This window comes from Quercus robur, chromosome 3 (assembly GCF_932294415.1).
Source record: "Quercus robur chromosome 3, dhQueRobu3.1, whole genome shotgun sequence".
NCBI lineage: Eukaryota > Viridiplantae > Streptophyta > Magnoliopsida > Fagales > Fagaceae > Quercus > Quercus robur.
This window is the reverse complement of record NC_065536.1, coordinates 6,512,393-6,531,523: the sequence shown is the minus strand read 5'-3', so window position 1 is coordinate 6,531,523 and position 19,131 is coordinate 6,512,393. Positions and strand designations below refer to the sequence as shown.

At 33.0% G+C, this 19,131-nt stretch overlaps 1 protein-coding gene, 1 long non-coding RNA gene and 2 pseudogenes across 4 annotated transcripts; 3 read left to right on the top strand and 1 right to left on the bottom strand.

Moving 5' to 3' along the window:
* Positions 1-3,364: 3,364 nt before the first annotated feature.
* Positions 3,365-7,184, top strand: LOC126716868 (uncharacterized). 3 transcript variants are annotated; one of them, XR_007652306.1, is made up of 4 exons: positions 3,365-3,438; positions 3,716-4,211; positions 5,078-5,209; positions 6,766-7,184. It is a non-coding gene; the product is annotated as an uncharacterized LOC126716868 (long non-coding RNA). The 3 variants fall into 3 exon arrangements; XR_007652305.1 differs by lacking the exon at positions 3,716-4,211; XR_007652304.1 differs by lacking the exon at positions 3,365-3,438 and having other exon boundaries at positions 3,466-4,211.
* Positions 5,764-5,883, top strand: LOC126720111 (small nucleolar RNA snoR83; annotated as a pseudogene).
* LOC126720113 (small nucleolar RNA snoR83) lies at positions 6,202-6,321 on the top strand (annotated as a pseudogene).
* Positions 7,185-9,247: 2,063 nt separating the features above from the next.
* LOC126716866 (universal stress protein A-like protein) lies at positions 9,248-11,241 on the bottom strand. The gene is made up of 4 exons (XM_050417876.1): positions 10,937-11,241; positions 10,744-10,853; positions 10,031-10,149; positions 9,248-9,540 (listed from the first exon to the last, which is right to left on the bottom strand). The coding sequence occupies exons 1-4, from the start codon at positions 11,112-11,114 to the stop codon at positions 9,444-9,446; spliced, it is 504 nt and encodes a 167-aa protein (XP_050273833.1). The 5' UTR covers positions 11,115-11,241; the 3' UTR covers positions 9,248-9,443.
* Between the last annotated feature and the right edge of the window lie 7,890 nt (positions 11,242-19,131).

Here is a 19,131-nt window from a genome sequence, read left to right as displayed (position 1 = left end):
ATTTTAAGATTATCTGGTTTTGGCATTAGGATATGATTATAAAGGGTAGGTCCAGAAAATAAATAAATACATAAAATATTTGAGGGTGAAAAAGAGCTTTGGATAGAGTATCAAATATCAATCCTCCTGATCAAGCATGGTGAAAATAGTTTACCACTGCAAACAGATAATCTTTGTTTTTAAAAGGTGGGGCCTATTTAGCAAGTGTTATATGTTATAATATTGTTTATGCTTTGTGAAAGTTATTAAGCCGAGCACAAAATTTGATGCTATGTGAAAGTTATTGTTTATGCTTTTGACAAGGGTGTATAAATGTTGAAAATTGTAAGTTAAAAAAAAATGCGTTTGGTAAAGGTGTTGTTTATTGGAGTGTTTGAGTTATGTAGCTCATTTTAAAGTGTTTAAACATTGAATTTAGAAAACTCCTCTTATCAGTTTTCAGTTTTTAAATAATGTTGCTTAATGACATTTTTGTAAATATGTTAAAAATCATGGGGCCCACTTGATGTGACAAAACATAAACGGACTTCTCTCTCCTCAAATAAAAAATATTAAATTATACTGTGCTCGTCAGTTTTTTAAAAATAAAATACACGCATATCAAACACACAATAATGTTTTTTCACACTAAAAAATATTATTTGAAACGTGGTACCAAACATATTTTATGTTTTATGAATGCTATAAACACGTGTTTCTACAACACTTTTTAAATTACAATTTTTACATTATTTTAAACAACGATACTATAAACCTCTAATCAAACAGTTTTCGGAATCATGTTGTTAATCTCTTTACTAAAGTTTCAAATTTACCATTTTATAACCATGGCACTAAGTACTAACATGTCATTTTCGGAATTTTAAAAAATAGTTGAACTTGATGTGGATTTCAAAGATATATATCATATTTGATATGATCTAGTAAATAGATTAGCTCATTTTTAGATTCTGAGATAGCATGGGTTCATTAACTATTTCCTAGTACTTAATTAGGTTCAATTGACATTGCCTCAGCTTTAAATGCTTGATTCTATAAGTGGATTATGTGAATATTGCAACAAAAGGGAAAATAGAGCTTAAAGATATTATGCAGTTTTAAAACTCTAGATTCTTCTCCATTGAAAAGACAAATGGTCATATCAAAGGATGTGTTGGCTAGTCCAAGGTAACCAGCACAACAAGCTTAAGGATAAGGGAACCACACAGGAACATATCGAGCACAAAGCATCTAATAAAAGGAGAAATTAATTTTGTACTGCTTCAATTATAAGGAATTACTTTTTCCAACATTAGCTGATGCCCCTAACCGATCATGACCATAATTTTTATGTAGCTTTTTGTTAAAATATTGAAAAATTTAAATTTTTTTTTTTTAAATTGAGATTTTAAAAAGTCATACATTAGAACTAAAAAGCAAAAAACTAGCTTATAAGAAAAGAAAGTCTAGTACCACAACTTATTTCACAATTTCTTTACCGCAATTGTGATGGGGATGAAATTAAGTGGTGAAGAAAAATGATGAGTCTATGTGTAAGTGATAGATAATCACTTACAGTCTGCCACATCAAAATTGAAGTAAAAAATTGTGAAATAGTGCATAATCCTAAAACTAATCTTATAAAATTGCGGACCTTATGGCCCATATTCACATCTAGGCCCCTTAAATGTTACTCAGTAAGCAATAGATTCTGCTAAATAAGGTCTTCATTGGTCACTCATACCTATTTTTTGGGAAGGAAGGAAAAAAAAGTATGAAGTACAACAAGATTCATACTTAAATTGGCTAAGCATATTAAAAGATAGGTATGTGCATCAAACTTACTAACCCAATCCAACCAAGTGTCAAATTTTTCGGGTTGGTAAGTTTGGTTGGATTGAAATTTTATTTTAAGACTTGAGTTAGGTCAAGTTCGAGTTAATAGTTTTTTCAATTTACCATATATATAAGTTTATTTTATAATTTTCATTTTTTTTTTTTGTTTCTTAAAAAAAAGAACTTTATTTTTTTAATTAGTTGATTAATTTTGGCATTTTAAGAAATAGTTTTGATTCATTTATACAAAATGAAATATAATTTAAGAATATTATATGAATTGTAATAATTTATTGAAAAAGACAAACATTAATAATTGATAAAAGTATTTAAATAATTGCACAACTCACAGACACAACCCAACATAACAAAAAAGTAGGATAAGCCTTGGGTTGGTTTCCTATTGTCCACATTTGAAGATATAGATTTTGTCATACTTAAAAAGTTTAATGGTTTTATTGGATTGTGATTTCTACGTATATAAGAGTGGTGCGTGAGCCTTATGAAAGTATTAAAACATGGACAACTAAAAGATGTAATGGGTAGCGTGTTAAGGACTGAAACAGAAGCTACAATTATAATAATAGTTTGTGTCATTTCTTAGGGTGATTCTCAAAACACCATAGCTTTTACGCAAGATCCTTCAAATGTGGAATTTTTTCTTTTCCAATTTTTGGAGGCCAATTTGTTGGCCCATTAATTTGACAACTGTGGGCTGCCCTTTGTTCTTCTTGGGGCTCATCCTATTTCCTCTCCTTTCTTTGGGGTTCTCTTTAAAGAGTTAAATGGGTTGGTCCCCGTCCCAATATGACCTTTTGTATTGTTTTGTCTACTAGATTTACCAAAATCAGCACCAAAAAAAAGGAAAAAAAAAATCCATAGCAATAAATATATATATATATATATATATAAATAAAAGTATGTCTCTCTTTTGAAATTCGATTTAAAAAAAATTGAGTTTCCCTTATAACTCAGTTTTACCATTTCTAAGATATCTTCTGCACTTGTCTAGTGTTTTGGCTATAACTTTCTGCTCATAATTCTAATTGATTTGAGATTTAAGTCCTTTAAAAAGAAATTAATTCTCTACAAATTTTCCAGAAATAGAAAAAACCAAATTTCAATGTTTGCAGGGCCAAAAATGTGATTCAAGTCGCTGTTGTGTTTTTGAACATTTTATAAAAAGAAATCATATTAATATCGATCGGTATTATTTAAGTTCCAATTAATACTGATCGGTATTAATCAGATTTTAATTAGTACCAATCGATACTGATAATTTCTCAATTAATACTAATCGGCACTAATAAGAAAACTCGAAATACCAATTGGTAATAATTGGATGGGTAATAAGAAAACCCAAGTTACAAGGGTCACTTGATTTTTAAAAAATCGAATTTCAATACAGGATAAATGAAAATCAAATTCCACAATAGAGACATACACTTAAATAGTTTGATTAAGGATACAAATTGCTGAATAGTTTGAAAACGGATACAAATTGCTGCATAGTTTAAAAAGTATGGGCAAAAATCTATTTTCCCCAATTAAAGAAAAGATTTAGGAGGTCGTTGGAATATTCCTAGCTCGTAGAGTTTGGAGAGACTATACTACTGTGCCAAGGTAGATTTTCTCAATCTATCAAATTGTCTCTTTGATGAGAATATTCCTTCAGTTAATGATTTGTGCAATATGATGATATTGTCAATGTCATTGTAATTTCAATTTCTCTATTTTATCTGATATATTCTCTTTTTGTTAATGTAGAGACTGTAGGGTCAACTTTTTTTTTTTATTCAATTGTTGTGTGTAGTTTTTGCTAGAATCCAGATTCAGATTTAAAAGCAGGATGAACTTTGATTTGTGACTATAATATTAACAATGGGTCTTTCTTCCTCAGCAAAATCAATTAAGCACAATTTGCTTTGGATAGAGACTGGGTTAGTACGTGGATCTGGCTTGTGCCCAAATCCAATTACCCTCTTGCAACACACTAGACAAAAGAGGGACTCCAAGATAGATAACTGGCAGCTTCCCTTCTTTAAACTGAAGGAACTCTGGGATTTAGTGATTTAAATGTGCTGGAACAGCCAAAAGAAAATTTTCACTCTTTGTAGGATTTGCACTAAGGCCTGAAATTCTTTTGAAAGTCCCAAGAGTATCTTGAAAATAGTGAGAGAATGGATGTTAGCACTTGAAAACAGCATCAAGTCATCTGCAAAACAGAGGGGAGTGAGTTTTAGAGCTTCACATTTAGGATGGAATCTAAATGCAGAGGATCTTGAGATAGCTAACTATAACATTCTCGAAAAGACTTCCATTACCAATACAAATAAGTAAGGAGAGGTCTAAGCCCTCTCCTCCCTTTGAAGTATCCCACAAGGCCGCAATTGAAAGTAATACACTCACTGACCCAATATGGATTTTCATAATTTTATTAGTAAATCATTTACTTCTTACATGTTTATAATTCTTTCTTGTTTAGCCCTTGTTTCTTGTTAGTTGTTTTAAATACCATTTGAGAAGCCAAGAGCCTTAAAGCTCAATTTGTTGGCACCTCCTAGTATTTTCATGGAATTCATTAAGGGTTCAATCACTTCTTCCTAGTTATAACTATCGAATAATAAAATAAAAATAAAAAACCATTTGGGAAATGTTAAGAAAATGGGTGATTCTTAAATATATCTTGAGATTCTGGATTGGGAGTTTGGCAAATTGCTGCCTGATTGCTGCTTGTCATTGTGTTTTGCTCCACCATGCTATCTTCCTTATTAAGTAATGCATTTTTGCTAAATACATTTCAATCTTTGTTCATCTAATCACGGAGCAATTTTTGGGGCTAAGAGAAGAGCTGTATGCTCTACTCTTTGATAAGGCCTTTGCAAATGTTCCATTCCTTAACTTTTGCATAACATTTGCTGGATCTTCTTCTTGGCCAGAGGAGGACTTGTGTTCCCTCCTCGGCCTGACCAATGTCAACACAGGGCCTTGGGGTAGAGCTGGCAGCAGCAAATGCCTGTCTCCTTGAGTCTAAGAGAAGAGCTATATGCTCTACTCATGTATCCACAGTTTTCTCCCTAGGGGTGGGTCCAAATGGCCTTGCCTTGGCGAGGTTCCATGTCATCAAAAAATAAAAAAATAAAATAGCCATAACAACACAAAAATTAAGATTGAAACAGCATTTTTTTTTTCAATTGTGATTCTAAGCAAACAATTGGTGGGTTTTTTTTTTTTCCTGGGTATTGGTAATGGAATATTGTAGAGATTAGTTCAACACCAGCCAACACAGTACCCTGCATCAGAGGAGATGAGTATTGGGAAAATCAAGTTTAAGGCTTTTGATTTGGGAGGACATCAAATAGCTCGTAGAGTGTGGAAAGACTACTACACCAAGGTAGATAGATCAATCTATCAATTATCTTTGATGAGAATGTTTAGTTAATGATTCATGGAATGTGATAATATGGTCATTATAATATATATTTTTGTTACTCTTGAGAGTATTTGCAATTTTTATACTTGTTTTTTTATAGTGTGTCAATTGTGTGATTCAAGGTTGAACAATAGGGAATGTGGTTTAAACGATTGTGACTAGTTTTTGGTAGCTAGATTCAGAATTTTCCCTGATTTGAATTGTGATAAACTTAGGGTTGTAACCATATGTGCCATAAATTTGGAAATAACGAATATTTTGATATGGAATAATTAGCCCTTGTAATAAATTAAACTGATTTGGCTGAAGTCTAACCAAAATACTAAGAAAATAAGAAACTTTGGTACTTTATATGAATTAACTCCCCCCGCCCCCCCCCTTTCAACTAGCTAGATGACAATCCATGTCCCATGTCCCTGAGTTTTGCTATCCTAATAGAATACCAGCGTCCTCTGCAATTGTTTTTGCTTATGTTATCGCCTGCAGAATGATCTTAGGATAGTTCTACCTTCATAATCCCAGGCAAACCTTTCAGTATTTATCTGATTCATGGGAGGCAAATATTGATTGTGGGAATTCGCTGATAGCAACTTTTGATTTTAGAAGGTCTGCTAATAGTATCTCACCATACATGATTCACTCTGCTTTATTTTACCGAATCTATCTAGGTCATGAATCATGATGTACATTTTGGACCTCTTCCATTAAAATATGGAATTTCACATTTTTTTTTACTAGTAGATTAGAGATTTCTTACATGTTATTTTTTTCTTCCTTGATCTGACCTTGTTTCTCGTCAACTTTTCTAAAACCTGAGAGAAATAGCGACTTCTTATGAATTCCTGAGCTTTGCTATCCTGATTGAGTACCAGCATTCTGTGCAATTGTTTTTGCTTATGTTAATATGTTATTGCATGCAGAATCCTAAATGTTATGATAGTTCTGCCTTCATAATCCCAGACAAACATTTCCATGTTTATCTGACTCATAGGAGGCAGACATTGATTGTGGGAGTTCACTGATAGCACCTTCAGTGTTTAGAATGTCTGCTAATAGTATCTCACTATACATAATTCATACTCTTTGCCATTGTACCAAATCTGTCTACTTCAAAATATACATTGTAGATCTCTTGCATTAAAATATGGCATTTCATAATTCCACAAGTGCATTGGTGAGTCAGTGACTTCTTTGCATGTTAATTTTTATTTCTTGATCAGACCTCCTTTCTTGTCAGTTTTAAAAACCAGCAGAATGCTTTTAATTGTTGAGGGTCAAAATGCTTCCATTTGGGAAATGTAAAGAAATAGTGATCTTTAAATCAAACTTTAAATTCTGTATTGGAAATTTGGCAAGATGTTGCTTGATTGCCTAGCAAAGAGAAATATATTTCAAATTATGATCATCATTGCATGCTGGTTCACAATTCTGCAGGATTTTTTTAAAGGCTCAAATTATGCCTATATCTTCCTTGTTAATTAATGTTTTTTGCTAAATACATTTCTATCTTTCTGAAGGTGTAGGCACACCCTAGCTTGAATGAAGAAGAAAAATTAAGCGTATGTAGAAACCTGTAATACCATAGAGCAAAGTCACATGATTCATCTTGTTAGAGCAAAGTCACTTGCCCTTTAAAGTAACAGCATGATTCATCTTCTTAGAGCAAAGGCACATGACAAGGTCAATGACAGCTTTTGGATCAAATCACCAAAGAATGAAGACTCAGGTAATTATCAGAGTTTCTAAACTAAAAGAGGGAGGTATGAATCTGCAGAAAGAGGTCGACACAATGTTGGTGCAACTGATTGAATTATAAATGTGTCAACTAAAGCTGCAAAGACAAGTAAAGAGATCCACAAATTAGAAGAGAAAACTCAACTTTGTAAGGAAAAAAATTTCTGGTTGGAAATCTGATTTTTCTTTGTTGATTTTTTTTTTTTTTTTTTTTTGATAAATAATTTTGCTTCATTGAAATTGAAGTGTGCCTTATTATTTTTAGGATTTTTTTCCGAGAAAATAGAAAGGTTATTTTTAGGAATTTGAAACTACTCCATAGTTGCCTCTTCTTAATATTTTGCAATATAAAAAAAAATAAAAATAAAAATAAAATTAAAGGAATTTTCAGCACCATGGCTTAGCTATTTCTGTCATATTCCTTATGATGGTTACATTATTCTAGAAAACTTTCTGTTGGTGTCTCCAAGATTAGTCCATTAAGTTTTATCATTACATTTCTGTGTATCAACTCGGATTTTTTTTTTTTTTTTTTTTTTTAAGGCAGTTTCCTTTGATTAACTCCTGGAGAGTAAACCCTAAACACTTTCATTTGCCCAAAAGCAACATGTTTCGGATAAGTAATAATGCTTTTGTGGATGGTTGAACCAGGGCATCCTAGCTGGGATGTTGGTCCCCTGACTAACACTCCACACCCTCTTGGGCAAAATATATGAAATGTTTCCTTGCCTGCTATTTGTTCTTACTAGTACTTAGGGATTAATATTCGGAATAGAAAATTAGAAAACAAAGAAGGAACCGTGGAAGCAAATTTATATATACACTCCAGCTCTTTGTAAGAGTCAAATAGATCAGTCAACTTAGAACTGGTTAAGAAGGCATAGAGGAGTAGTAAACATCACATCAATATGGTCAATCATTTGTGAAAAACCATGTTTCTTATGGAGAATATATTAGAAACATCTTAAAGATATGGCTGAAATTGCTCATTTACTAGTGCCCATACATGAACTTAACCAATTTCATTTAAGACTAAAAATGTGTGCTCTTCATAGATAAGTGAGTTTTTAATATCCAATTACCTTGACATTTGGTAAGCATGATTGTTATAAGGCGGGCATTCAATCAAATGGTGGGTTATGCAAATATACTAGTTTATAATTAGAAAAGGTCCTAGGTCATTTGGTCATCATGGGCTACAAGTTGGAAAGTTTGTATTTTGAAGCTCTACTGGTTGACTAGGGTCAAGCCTGCAGTCGAGGTTCACATAACCTCAATTATTCAAGCAACTATCGAAGCTGAAAAACTTCACTTTATTGAGCATATTCTTGAGGTGTTCTATTGTGTCTTCAATGTAGTTTCTCAAGTACACTCAAGACACTAAAACTTACAACTCAAATACATTAAAAAAAAAAAAAAAGATTCTAAATTGGAGTTACCCGCACAAGATATAATTGACACTTGACACATTCCAGAGTAGTTAAGACATAGGTGAGCCTGTAAAGTCTAAAACCAAGGAATATGCAAAAGATGCTAAGTAGTAGGTAACGAAGTATAAAATCAACATGGTGCCCACAAGGAGAAGATATAAACATGGAACTCGTAAGGATAAGATGCTAAGTAATTCGTGAAGGTAGACCATCAATGTAAATTGCGAGTTTTAAAAACTTGGTTCATGAACAATTTTTCACACTAATATTGCTTGAACTCTAATAGCATGAAGAGGTAATATTTATGCATCAAGAAACATTCCGGCCACACTAAGGCACTTCACTTTATTAGTTCTTGGAAATAAACCTTGAAGCTTGTCACTGTAAAATAGGTGCCAAGCCCCAAGTGGTGCACCCAAAAAGAAGAGCTTGAAGCAAGATTGGTTGTGTGAAAATAGATAATGATGGTCGAATTATGATAAATACTGAACCTGTTTAGCAAAGCACATTTTTCTGCAATCATATAATTTCAGCTATGCAGCATAAGAAGAAGAATAAAAAAATGTGCATTTGCATTTTTGTGACCAATTCGTTTTAGAAATTCGATCAACTCAATTACTTCAATGGTATAAGAAAATGCAGACCATTCTCTATCTCCTACTCTCTATTCTTAAAATATAAGTTTTGTTATTATATTGAGATAGCTTTTTTTTCGATAATCTATTATATTGAGATAGCTTATTCCCTATGTGTTAATTACACAATAATCATTGCTTGTTCCCCCAAGATACCATGCTTCCATATTCCTCCCAAGCTTTCACTCCCACTTCGGAAATTCTCCACTCAATGATAATAATATTAAACAAACTCCCGAAAAAGCATTACTTACAAGATTAATAAAAATACAATGACAGAATCACCAAGAAAAAGAAAAAAGAAAAACACTTATTTATAAGAGCATACACGAAACTTTATATAACAGCTACAAGAAGAGCCAGAGAGATAACCCCCCCAACCCAAAAGACAAAAAATTAGTTGTTTGTTGCGGTAGATTTTGGCTTCTTCACAATCAAGACTGGGCACTCGACGTTCTGTACACAATGATTGCTCACACTCCCAAGGAAAGCTCTGCTAGCCCCAAGAATAATGTGTTAGTAAATAAATTAAACAATATAATTACAACATAAAAACAATATATTAGGGTGTACCTAATTAACATGAATTTATTTTATTCATATGATTTTAGAAAATGAAGGTAATTGTCCATCTTATTTCATGGTAACAAATTTTCATTTTTCAACCAAAAAAAAAACCAAAAGCTTTTTCACATAGTATTATTATGCTTACCAGATTTCAAATAAGACAGTAAAAAAATCAACATTATATAAAACTAAATTACACTAACTCAAATCATTCACTAGCTCAAAAAAAAAAAAAAAAAAAAAAAAAACCCTCAAATCATTCACATGTATACACCCCAGCTGGAATAAATAAAAAAGTGACATTTTGACATGTTTTCAACGTGTTTGAAGTCCCCTATTTACTTATCATGCATCAAAACAAAATTACAATAATAACATAATTAGGCCCATAATTTCCTTTTTTAAGTAAGACCCACCTTTTGATTGGGCCATAACCATGGCTCCCCATGACCAACATATCAGCACCCAAATTCTGTGTCATCTCGCAAATTACATCCCTTGGATCACCATGATCTATTCTTGTCTCCACCTTGACCTTCACGAGGGACAAATTTGTCAAGACAAAAACTAATTAAGAAATTATATGGTTTTTCAAATTGAAAACCTTATTTATTTCTAATAAAAAGATAATATAAGAAATTAAAAATTTTAGCCCGACAAAATCTTTCTAAATATATATATATATGGGAAATTAAACTTTTTGTTTTAATTTCTTTTTATATATTTGGGATTAACAATTATTTTTCAAACCAATTATATATATATATATATATATATGAAAAAAAAAAAACCCTATTCTTTTTTTTTTGAGAAGATGAAAAAAAATACCTTTTTAATTATTAATGTGTTACGTGATTAAAAAAAATCATTAAAAGGGTTAAAAATTTTCTTTTCTTAAAAAATCCAAAAATTATAAAATGATCAAACAAAGTACTATCAAATAACAAATTTTTTTTTTTTTAAGTACTGTAATTGTTATAAATAATAAGTTACATGATTAATAATAGGTGAAGATAATCATCATGAAAGGGTTTAAAAAAAATCAAATTTTCTCAAAAATTCAAAAAAAAAAATGAAAATTATCAAATGACAATTATACCCTTTAACAAACCAAAAAATTACAACTCACATCATGAAGATCTTTGCACATCTTTTTAGCTTTATCAACCACGCACTCAGCCACGTCATTACTGTACTTATCCATTGTCGCCAATATATCAGAAGAAAACAAATACCCTCCTGAATCACACACCAAAATTACAATCAGCACCATTCAATCTTTCGTATTCCTAAAATGCCCATGAAGATTACAGAAAAATTACCTGTGCCGTCAATGGCAGTGTAAACTGCACGAGGGGGCTTAACGTAGAGGAGGGAAAGGGTATCTTTGGAATTTTTAGAAATCACGTTTTTGAGACACCACGAGAGCGCGTGCATGCTCTCCTCGCCTTCATCGACGGCCACGAGGATCTTCCGTTCCTTTTCTGCCACGTCAGCCATTCAGCTCTTTGATCGGACGGTTGAAAATTGTTGATGACAAAAAAATGAAAAATAAAAATAAACACTGTTTCCTTTTTCTTTTTGTGAATGAAAATTTGGTAGTGGTGGTGATGAATGTTTGAGATTGAGAGTTTTGAGTATTTATATAGGCAGAGAGGAAATGATGTGTTGGGTTCAAATCTGTTGGCGGGTTTTCTGGGTTACGTCATTTGTGGTTTTCAAACACAGTGGACTCCTTGGTTTTATTTATTTTTAAGATTATCTGGTTTTGGCATTAGGATATGATTATAAATAAATACATAAAACAAGGTTTGGATAGAGTATAAATATCTTCTTCTTTTTTGGGAAAACCAGAGTATCAAATATCAATACCTACTGTTCATAAAAAAAAAAAATATCAATACCTACTGCTCAAGCATGGTGAAACTAGTATGCCACTGCAAACAGATAATCTTTGTTTTTAAAAGATGGGGCCCATTAGCAAGTGTTAGAGCATCCGCACCCGTGACTCTAGAATAGAAAAAGTGTCACTACTCAAATTAATAGAACATAAATTTTGATGCATGATTAATTTGCTGGTCTTACGTAACTCAATAATATAACTAATTTAAACATAATTAAATAAACTTCAAATAAACAATGCTCTTAATAAATTTTTTATAATTGATTAGAGCACAGTGTCACATATACACATATTACATATTTTTACATACAATCTTGTGAACGGATACCAACATCTAATCTCTGCTGGTAAAGGATCAACACTTATTCTCACATACAAACTAGTGAGCCGGCTTACACATATATCTGATTAGTTCTAAAAACACTTATTTTGAGTCACATATCACAGAAGCAAAGTTTATACAAAACAAAATAATTTTCTTAATATTAACAATTATTCCAAATATAGAGGCATATTGAATATCACAATATGGAATTGAAACATAAATCAAAGGATGCTTGACTCTCTTAAGGAATAAATAGGAACTAAGGAGTTTATGTAAGTATTTTACAATTCTTGAATAAGTCTGAAAACTCAATTGGCCAAAAAAACATTTTAAATACCATTTGGAAAATAGGAATATGAATTTGAAATCACTTGGTTTTAGACAAATTTAAAAATCAAGAACCTTTTTAGAAAACTTATTTTGAAACTCAATTATTTTTGGAAAATAATTTAGTTTAGAAATTATCTTTTAAATGAGATTTGGACATTCAAAACGTTATTTACAATTTGTATTTCTCTTTCAATGATATAAAAATCTTTTGATAAACTTTAGAAAATGTATGCTTAAAAACATAACTTTTGAAAACCTTTAACTTCTAGGAACCTAATGAACAAAATTGTGCATATTATGCATAATTACTTACAACATTTGAATTTCTCTGAAAGCCCAGTTGATACACCCTCCAAATAATCTTAAAACACTCTTAAATAGGATCTATAATTAATCATGGAAATTACTTAATATCCTCCACAAAATATAAATCTTATTGAATTACACAAACTAACTCACTAAGATTATGCTTTGCTGAACTAATAACATTTTTAACACTAAATTTAAGTTTCTCTAACCAATGATATTCTAACCAAAAAATATTCCCTTGCATTAACTGAAACTCAAATTGCCATGAGGAAAGGCACTAGTCAAAATATCATTGACCTAGGATTTATTATAAAACCCCAAAAAAACTTGAAAGCCATATTCATGGATTACAAATTTACAAATATTAAGATTTGTAATCCACGACTTGTTCTTGGATACAAGCTGTAGGCACCCTAAAAAAACCAACTGTAGGCAACCTAGTGAAATCGTGTACTGGCTACTAGCAATTTAATCTAATATGACTTCGTTCATGGGTTTATATATATATATATATCCCAATGAAAACGTGAAACCAGAAAGCAAAGTTTCCACTGATGGTATACTTAGTGTAAGTGAACTCTAAGATCACATCTTATCCATATTCATGATTTAATAATTGATGGTGGCTTAAATTAAGTTCAATTTATCCATGTTAGTTCTCCATAACCAAACCGCATCCGGAACAATTCACAAAAAAGGGAGTCCAACAAAAAGTCTCACGGATTTGCTACTCTACCGCCGCTTTGCCTTGCTGCTGCTGCCGGATTTGCCTTGTTGCTGCCACCAAATCTTCTGCATGTGTAAATTCTAGGTTTGAGATATGAGTAAGGAAAAGAGTTTAGAGAGAAATAGAGGCAGAGAAGAATTAAGAGAGAGAGATGGTTGGGATGGGAAATAAATATATATTAATGAAAGAGATATGTATTAATAAAATAATAATAATAAATAATATTTAAATAAATTAGAGTGTATAATAAATATTTTGACGTGAATGTTTTGTAAAAGTGATCTTGTAAAATAAAATAAAAAGTAGGTTGTTGGTAGGGGTGTCTAGGACCCGCTCAACCCACCAGAATCACTTGACCCGTGGCCACCAAAACCGAAGGCCGACTGACCCAAGCACCACCGTGGTCGGTGACAGTTTTGTCCAACAAAACCCGACCCTCGTCAATTCGAGTTTCAGTTTCACTTCTCTCAACTCGTCGAAGCCGACCCAACTGAAGAATAGGTAGATTTGTTTGATTTTCCTCCCTTTCTCTCTTTTTCTCTCTCAGATCAGCCCAGTTTTAGTGGAGATCTCCCTTTATCTGCCCAGATCTAGTGGAGATCTCGAGTTCTTCACCTAGATCCGATGGAGATCTCAAGATCTTCATCCAAATCGAGTGGAGATCTTAAGTTCTTCACCCAGATCCAATGTAGAACTCGCAATTTCTACCCAGATCAGGTGGAGATCTCGAGTTCTTTGTCCAAATCTAGTGGTGATCTCGTGATCTCCATCCAAATCCGATGGTGGTCAATCATTTACCACTATTCTCTTAGTTTTGAGCGAAACAACTTGACCTAGGGAAAATCCGACTCGATCCGACCCGCAGGTCGAATCGGTTGACGACAGGTCCGCCGATTTGCAACCCGATGGAATCGGGTCAGTTCCGAGTTGGGCACAAACCCAACCTAGACCAACCCGTGGACACCCCTAGTTATTGGTGTAAAATAGACGGAAAAATTTGGCTAGACTGATGCAATTGCTCTATATGTTATAATATTGTTTATGCTTTGTGAAAGTTATTAAGACAAGCACAAAATTTGATATTATGCTTTTGACAATTACACAAAAGTTTAAATTCTTAATCCCTCTACTAAAAGTTTGAAATCTACCATTTTATAAACATGGCACTAAGTACTAACATGTCATTTTCGGAATTTTAAAAATTAGTTGAACTTGATGTGGATTTCAAAAAAATATATCATATTTGATATGATCTAGTGAATAGATTAGCTCATTTTTAGATTCTGAGATAACATGGGTTCATTAACCATTTCCTAGTACTTAATTAGGTTCAATTGACATTGCCTTAGCTTTATATGCTTGATTCTATAAGTGGATTATGTGAATATTGCAACAAAAGGGAAAAGAGAGCTTAAAAAAGAGAGCTTAAAGATTAGGGGATATTTGCAGACTAACGTCGTGAAGGGATAGAATATAGTAAGTTAATACGGGTTTGAAAGAAAGTTGCAGACTAGAATCTTGAGTTTTAGAAACTTGAGTTCCATATCAATCTCAAGCCTCAAAGACTCGCCTTCCACTTGCGAGTTTGCTGAGTTTGGACATAATTATGCCACATAGATCTCAAGTTTTTAATAGTCCAGTTCAAAAAAAATGAATCTCGAGTTTTTTACACTCGATTTCAAACAGAGAGCAAAAAACGTACAAACCCAGGAAAAAAAAAAACCCAAAAAAAAATGAAGATCTGAGAAGAAGAGAAGAACCCACAGAAGATCTGAAGAAAGAATGAAGAGACGCTAGGTAGGCGATTTGGCTGGAGAAGAACACTAGGTGAAGCGATGAAGAAGAACACCAGTGACGCTGGGAGATCTGGCTAGAGAAGAACACTGGGTGGAGCAACGAAGAAAAACACCAAAGACGAAGAAGAACACAGAACACGAATAGACGCAAGGAAGAAGAAGAGAAATAAGATGGTGGAACTCAAGTCTTAGAGCATCCACATCAATTCTTTTAAATTTTCTGTTTATTTTATACAAAAAACCTACTTTTTCTATTTTACACTATCACTTTTAGAAAATACCCACATCAATTTATCTATTTTACAAGATATTTCAATAAAATATTTATTCTTCTCAAATTTTTTATTATTTCTCTCAACTACCCTTTACCTACATACGCGCGCTCTCTCTCTACTCATTTTTTCTGAACATATCACCTCTCTCTCTCTCTCTCTCTCTCTCTCTCTCTCTCTCTCTCTCTCTCTCTCTCTCTCTCTCTCAAAAACTACCAACCCAAATCACTTCTTCACTGGCTGATCCACGAACCAAGCTCCGGCGACCCAAATCCTTTCTTCACCGGTCGATCCACGAACCAAGTTTCACAACCCAGATCCTTTCTTCACCGACCGATCCACGAACCAAGCTCCACAACCCATATCACTTCTTCACTGGCCGATCCACGAACCAAGCTCCACAAGCACCGATCTATCTCTCTGTTGGTTTGTCTGTGTGGGTTTGTTTGTGTGTGGGTGTGTTTCTATGTTGATTTGTCTGTGTGGGTGTGTTTGTGTGCATATGAGGAAAAGAAGATGAGGAGCTGAGGTTGTTGTGCACAGAGAAGAGAGAGAAAAATTAGTGTGAACAGAAATTAATAAAATAATAAATACAAATGCTACAGTAACCGTGTAAATATACACGGTTACTGTAGCTAGTGAAAATATATACACAAGTTTAGAAGCACTAATGTGGAGCAATTTTGAGGCAAAATGTGTGAAAGTTGTGTTTTTTTCTATTTTACACATCTTTAGAAGCACTGCTGTGAATGCTCTTAAAAACTCGAGTTCCACGTGAATTTTTTCTCCCACATCACGACTCACCACTTACAAATCGAGACTTATAAACTCAAGTTTTAAACACTCGAAATGTTAGTTTTCTAAATTGTTTTGAAACTTAATAACTAATTAAATGGTTAGGTTATTTGGAAAAAAAATTCTTAAAGATTATATGCAGTTTTAAAACTCTGGGTTCTTATTCGTAGAAAGGACAAATGGTCATATCAAATCAAAGGATGTGTTGATTAGACTCAGGTAACCAACACAACAAGCTTAAGGACAAGGGAACCATTCCAGAAGATATTAAGCACAAAGCATCTTAGGAGAAATGACTTTTATACTGCTTTTATAAGAAATTACCTTTTCCAACATTAGCTGATGCCCCCGGCAAATCATGGAAACTGGTGTCCATATAAAATTCTACAATCGTCTAATCTATTAATTTCATTTTTGTTGAAAGTATATTAAAATATATTTGTATTTTAAAAAATATATATATAATTTAAAAAAATTATACATAAAAATTAAAGAGTAAAAAACTAGCTTATAAATTATACTAACACGCAAGAGATTAAAGTTTTGTGAGATTGTGGCCCATAGTCACATCTAGGCCCCTTAAATATTACTCAACAGGCATATAGATGCTACTAAAATCACGTCTAAATAAGATCTTCAAGGGATTGGTCACTCATACCTGTTTTTCAGGAAGGAAGGCAGAACAAAAATGGAGTTGAACTAGATTCATACTTAAATTGGCTAAGCGGGAAGCACCATTAAAAGATAGGAATGTGCATCAAACTTACTAACCCAACCCAACCCTTCAGTTAGTTTTGTGTGTTGGTGAGTTTGATTAGATTGAAATTTTATTTTGAAACTTAAGTCAAGTCAAATTGGAGTTAATAGTTTTTTCAACCCATCATGTATATAAATTTATTTTATAATCTTTATTTTTTCTTTAAAATATTTTGGGATAATTACACTTTGCCTATCTGTGGTTTGCCTCTAATTCTATGTGTCCACCCGTGGTTTAAATTTTGACACTTTGCCCACCTATGATTCTGACCGTGAGTGCTCCGTAACCCACCTCAATGTTTTCCGTTACTCTAACACCAAATAAGTAAAAAACACATCCCAAACGGATCAAAACTCACTCTCACTCCCAAAACTCACTCACTCCCACTCAACTTGCTCACCCGTGGTTTAAATTTTGACACTTTGCCCACCTATGATTCTGACCGTGAGTGCTCCGTAACCCACCTCAATGTTTTCCGTTACTCTAACACCAAATAAGTAAAAAACACATCCCAAACGGATCAAAACTCACTCTCACTCCCAAAACTCACTCACTCCCACTCAACTTGCTCACCAAACTCACTCACTCCCACTTGCTTAAGACAACTGTGGCAGATCCGAGCCGAGGAAGAAAGACACAGTTGCTCCTCTGTTCAGCTGTGGCAGATCCTACAATGGGCTTCGATTTGTGCATGCTCCTAGGTTTTGCTCATGGGTTTTGATTGTGGGTTTAAATCTGTGACCTCACCAAATACCATTCTTATGCAGATTCGAAGTGCCATTTTACCCAAAGGTCATTGGCATAATTACTTTTGAACTTTTTATAAAAGATCTTTAATAAATAAAATTTCTGCAGTAGAATCTTGCTGGATACAGTGATCTTTCAAAGGAAATAGGCCATTGATCTTAGCATGGAACCGAGTGTATCTTTGGACACTTGAAATTTCACCTCTGTTTCTCCAGAAGTTTTCTTTGTATCTTGGAGCTGATCAAACACAAAAACAGATTCTTATACTACTTAACACTAGAAAGTCGTGCAACTATTCTAAAAAAAATAATAATAATAAAATCTAATCTTATATACTCTTGCGCTTTTTGAAATGCAAATATTATAAATGCTAAATTCAATACAGCCCTGGTGTTTGAAAGATCATATCCATGTAATTCTCAATGGTCTCGTTCCACAATGTCTAGTTCAGTCCAAATCAACTATTTGTCCTAGTCTGAGATAGAATGGACTTCCTCATTTTCATCTCTAGTTCAGTCCAAATCGCTTGAGACTCTAGCCCTGGGTTTTTAATTATTGAGATGAAGAGTGTTGCATCTAACCCATTTTCATCTCTAACTCAGACAACTTCTCACAAACTCGCCCGAACTCACCCAAGCTTCAGGATCAAATACAAAAAATTTATTGCACAATGAACTCACTTGAACTCACCCAAGCTTCAGATGAACCCAGAATCAAAGCTCCTTCTTCCTCAGGTTACTTGCACGATCAAAGCCCAGATGATTCTCGGTCTAGAGTCTCAAGCGAAGCGCATTGCATTGTATAGGATCTTCGTTGGGTTGGATGGGAGTGAGTGAGTTTTGTAAGTGAGATTGAGTTTTGATTCGTTTTGGGATGTGTTTTTTACTTATTTGGTGTTAGAGTAATGGAAAACATTGAGGTGGATTACGGAGTACTCACGGTCAAAATCACAGGTGGCCAAAGTGTCAAAATTTAAACCACGGGTGGGCACATAGAATTAGAGGCAAACCATAGGTGGGCAAAGTGTAATTATCCCAAATATTTTTTAGTTGATTTTGATTTTGGTATTTTAAGAATCAGTTTTGATTCATTTATAAAATTTAAATATAAATTAAACATATTATATGAATGTAATAATTTATTGAAAAAAGTAATTAAATAATTGCACAACTCACAAACCCAACCCAACCTAACAATAACTTTTTGGTCATGTGATGGTTTGGAAATTTATCAACCTGACAAGGTCAAGTTGGGTTAAAAAAAAAAAACCTCAAACTTGACCCATGCACACCACTAATAAAATATATAGGTTCCAATAGAGTTTTTTTTTTTTTTTGAGAGGGTTCCAATAGAGTAATTAGGAAGAAAGTGAATAATCTCTTTTACATCAAGTTTCTATTGTTTACATTTTAAGATATAGATTTTGACATACTTAAAAAGTTTAATGGTTTTATTGGATTTTGATTTCTACGTATATGAGAGTGATGCGTGGAAATTAACACTTAATGGAAGTATCAAAACATGGACAACAAAAGATGTAATGGGTAGTGTGTTAT